General features: G+C 36.1%; 1 protein-coding gene across 1 annotated transcript in view; it reads right to left on the reverse strand.

Moving 5' to 3' along the window:
• LOC122261386 (uncharacterized) overlaps positions 1 to 5,000 on the reverse strand; it is a 20,663-nt gene that overhangs the window by 585 nt on the left and 15,078 nt on the right. The window contains exons 9-10 of the mRNA XM_043028989.2: positions 3,474 to 3,690; positions 2,994 to 3,152 (exon numbers count right to left, since the gene is read on the reverse strand). Coding sequence (XP_042884923.2) covers positions 2,994 to 3,152; positions 3,474 to 3,690 — 376 coding nt within the window. The remainder of the gene's footprint in view (positions 1 to 2,993; positions 3,153 to 3,473; positions 3,691 to 5,000) is intronic.

The following is a 5,000-nucleotide window of genomic DNA, read 5'->3' on the forward strand; positions in this document are numbered from 1 at the left end:
AAAATTATTATTTTGATTGACTTCATTCAGTCTCAAAATACAATAAGCTTAGGTCTATGTTTCTATACTATATCCTTTCCTTTTCTTAACCCATTCACGCCGGGACGTATTTTCGTCTACTCCCGCTTCCGCTGAGAAGATAACAAGCACACGACACTTTGTTCCAGGGTGTTTCCTTGCTGCACGGAGTCACGCTGAACCTCTCAGAGCGTTTTTCACCCACCCTATTCTTATGTTTTTTATGAATGCGTCTACAAAGTAAAGGGTTGTAAAAATATTTCCATGTTCAGGAGTTATTTTAGTCAAAAAATATATTACAGCAATGCTTTTCTAGTGTTACTGTATTGAATATTGCCTATATTCTTCACTTCTATGTGTTAAGAATAATGATAAGTAGAAGAAATCTTTTAGTGGGCTATTAACCCGTTCCCGACGGGGCCAATCCGGCTTAAATAGACCAAAATTCCGGGACTCTTGAACGCATAAGCCTAACGCGTCGGGATTCTCGGCCGCACTAGCCGCGAGCCAGCGCTGCACGCTGGCTCTTCCCGTGCCCCGGGCTAGACAAAGTAACGCGTCCCCGTCGTGTAGCCCAAAAACCACTAGACGTGTTATCTTGTCATCCGTCGTTAACGGGTTAAAAAAGGTGTTTTATAATTTTTTTTTTTTTTTTTTTTTTTAAACGAAAACAATATAAATAATCATACATGTACATAAGAGTATGTACATGTACCTTGTGATGTGATGTAAAGTGATATCACAGTAATTGACAAATTAGAAATAGTGTTACATTAGTAATTTTCTATTTCATTTTATTTCTTGCACAATCACATTTGTTTTTACAATAGTTTTTCCATTCAGATCTTTTTATTCAATCGATCAGAAGCAGAAAATACTATGATGTCATCAATAGGACGTAGTTTTCTGTGATATATACATATATATATATTTTTTACATTATATCGCATTTTAAGACATTGACAGTCTAAGAAATTATGAAAAATAATTATATCTAAGAACACTCTAGCCTTCTGTTGCTGATGTTTCAGCAACTACCTTGCCTGGAGCTCAACAAGAAAATGCATGACGTCTCAGCATGTCAACCAGGTCCATGGATATTTCCCGACCACGTGGTAGGACGTCAACCACCGCGAATGGGTTAAACACACTGTTTCTCTATTCACTGTTTATATTATTACTATTATCATTATTACTAATTTTTTTTATCACCACTGTAATCATTATCATTATTATTTTGTGTTTTTTAATCTTTTTTTTCTTTACATAAGCAGTTTTGCAGTACATATCATTACTATTATGTTATTAATGGAATATATTATAATTATAATAACAGCAGTGATAGAAACAAAAGCTTTTATCATGAAAACTTCAAGGATTGACTCCTTGGTGACTAAGCACATGTGGAACCTTTTTTTGTGTGTGTAAAATATAGATAGATAGATAAATAAATGTTAGATATAAAATAAAATAAGAATAAAACAAAATAGTAGTGGGCAGAACGTATCAAATCTCATTCAAATCTACTCCATATTGTGAAAAACTGTGAACATCTCTTCCCATAAACTGTACAAATTCCTTAACACTACTACTCAGGAACAACTACATATTAGTGCTCTTATATCTCAATATTTGCTACTTTGTAACATGTTTGAGTAAAATAGCTTGAACTACTACTGAAACACAATGCCAGTTTGTTATAGTTCCAAGAGATTTAATAAACATGTACTCATATATAATGGAACAAAGGTCTCTCTCTTAAAATCAGTTCTAAAAACCTAGTACTCATTTATAAAATAAGTGCAATTCTTCACTTTACTACTATCATATATAGCTATATTACTAATCTTAAAAACTTCTTGTCCAACTGACCAACCTGGCATTAATTACCATTTTTCATATGTATTTTATACCAAAAAGTATCCTACAGTATTCTAAAATGCTGGGATTTTACAAACCATGCACAAATAAACCCACTGCAGGGAAGCTTAACCCATTAGCAGCGGGTGGCATGATTTGCTGCAAAGGCAGAGTCAGCCATAGACACGGATGGCACCGTGACAGACAATGTAAACCAGCCATCCTACTACATAAATACTTAATTAAAAATGCAACCAATGGGTTATGGGAGATTCTTCTGTGCCTAAAATTATCAAAAATGCATATAACTCAAAGTGGCAAATAAATTTAGCAATTTAGACTTGAAAACCATGAGACAATAGATTGTTTCCTTAATCCATTCATGCTGGAGCTTATATTTGTCTAATGCCACTCCTGCCGGCTAGAAAACAGGTGTGAGATCTCTCCCGGTGCAATGCCATGTTGTGCCTCTCAGAGTGCACCTCATCCACCTGGGATGATAATAGGTTTTTATGTGTTTACTCATTCACGCCAGATGACATGATACCATGTCATGGGAACATTTCACTCCTGCCTGATGACGTCCTGTCACGTCATGATCTCTCCCTCAAAACAAATGTTTCACTCATTACGTATACATACACTCATTGGAGTTCCACTTGCATAAACACATTTTTCTTCACTTGTGAAAATAATATAATCCAATACAAAAACCTCCTATGATCACCCTTTTGAATTGGGCCAGTGAAAAGCACTCTGAGAGGCAAAGAGCACCATTGTACCAGGAGAGATCTCGTGCTATGTCACTGTGGCATTAGGCAAATACAAAGCCTGACTCGAATGGGTAAAGCAAAAATACCATTACTTGTATATGCAAATTATTCAAACAAAATATCAGGAAGTTTCCGTATATTTTTCTTTTCTAATCTTACTGCACCACCTTACCCATATCTCTAACCATAATTAAGATATTTAACATTTCCCTTTTGCGCATTTGCTTTGGATGAACAGGGTAAATAATCACAGCGTATCACATTAATTACTTTATAAAATAAAAGCAAAAATATAAGAAAGAAACAAAATGCTTGTGTTAAAAATAACAGATAAAAGCTTACCTGAGCGATGTGATACATGTTCTCCCTCTGACGATCGCCCTGGTGCTGTGCTGGGGATGTGGTTATTGCAGCAGACTCCAATGGTTCAATCAATTGCTCTAATTCTTGCTGCTGACCCTGAATGAAGTCTAACTCTGCTTGCAGTCTCTGCTGATCCACCTACAGGGAGAGCAGATCATTTAAATAATTTACATTCTATGAAACAGAGAAGCTGTCTTTCAAATAAAAATCAAGGGTTTCTGAACAACTATTATATGGTAAAAGTTTGAAAACTTATGTTTAATTAAAATATGTCATTAGATTTATAAGTTTCATGGAATAGTTAAACATGACTGTATCTACCCAGTTACTCACTTTCGGGAAAGCAACATTCACAGATCAAATAGCATTTGGGCTAAAATGAAGCATATATTGTGTGTATCTACATACACCTACACTGCATACATTTCTAAAATATGGTAAAAACTAATTTCCACTTGCCTCCACTGTGTTGAGAGTGTCACGAAGCTGCTGAACCTGGTCATGCCCTTTCTGGAGAAGCTGGTCCCAAGCATTGACATGTGCAGCCTGCCTCATCAGTCGCTCCTCCTGTTCTCGCATCTCAGACACCCATTTGTTCACCTTCTCTTCTAATCCTCTTACGCTGAGTGTGGGAGTTGCTGCTGTGGGTACTACTGTGCCAGATGCACTACTTGTGCTGAAGAGATAAACATTGTAACTGTAGTTGAAAGTTGATGAAATAATAATAATGACAAGGACACTGACTGCTTCACATACACTTCACTCTGTATCCATACCTCACAGACCTAAAAGAGGACTAGCATGATACCATTTCTTATGTGATATACTGTATTATCTGTATTATCTACATTTATTTTAAAATATAATATTTTATTAGTATTTAACCATTAATTATTACCCTTAACTCAGAAGTGGGGAGTTTTAATACTTACAAATAGTTTTCATTTGCCTGTTTTATAAATTAGGTATACTAAATTTTTCCCTGTATTAGTTACATATTGTGCTTAATCCATCCAAGGGGCTATAAATATCATGTCTTCTTGGCTTCAATTACTTTTAGGGGTCTAGGATGTTAGTTTTCTATCTAGTATTTTTGTCAAGAGGAGTCAGCACTACACTCCAAGAAGCATCAGCAGCTTGAAATCAACTTAAAAGTAGCTAATAACCTGGGCTATGTGCCATTTGTGACATCTGTACTGCATTACATAAAAGCTTATTTGGTTTCTCTTCTTCTGACATTTGAAATTGATTTCTTGATGAACAAGATACTCTGTGCAAATCTTTACTCCATCTCCTACACATATCTGTTGGTCCAACATTGTAAAAAGTACTGCTAAAAAGTTTGCATATACAAACCCTTAACAAATTAACCAATTGTGGATGGGAATCAACACTGTGTTGACAGTCAAGCTTTAATTCTGATAGCTATCCAGGCATGCCTGATGACAGCTGTCATGACACATTTGAGAGTGGGGGAGAGAGATGCAGTGTGTCTTTATTATACCTGGGGGTAATATTTTGATTTGGTGACTGATGATGGTAATTATGATAATAATTACTATATTTAACCTATTGTAGTTTAAACAGCAAACATAGATGGTACCACTCTTCCCTAGCATCAGCAAGAGAGCAAGCCATCAAAGGCATCCATCCACAGTGTCTGTGGAGCCTGGCAATGATGCCACACAGCCAGGTACACAATCACAGACAGGCAAAATGGGAAGAAGAGGATGAGCCAGACCACATGCACCAGCTGCAATGTGCCCCTGTGCCAGTGCTGCTGATTTGAGGTGTGGCACTTGCAACCATAAGGACAGGTTGCCAGCCACTTCCTCATCACTTCAATTATTTTTTGCTTAAGTTATTTTTTAAAAATATTTGTTTACTTTCAAAAGCCTGTACAAAATAAATTAAATCAGTTTTTGACATCCCACAAAACTAGAATACATTTACCACATGGCCTCAATACTACAATTTCAGTCTATT

This window comes from Penaeus japonicus, unplaced genomic scaffold, assembly GCF_977035675.1.
Source record: "Penaeus japonicus unplaced genomic scaffold, GWHDUDI00000001_assembly GWHDUDI00000012, whole genome shotgun sequence".
Classification (NCBI taxonomy): domain Eukaryota; kingdom Metazoa; phylum Arthropoda; class Malacostraca; order Decapoda; family Penaeidae; genus Penaeus; species Penaeus japonicus.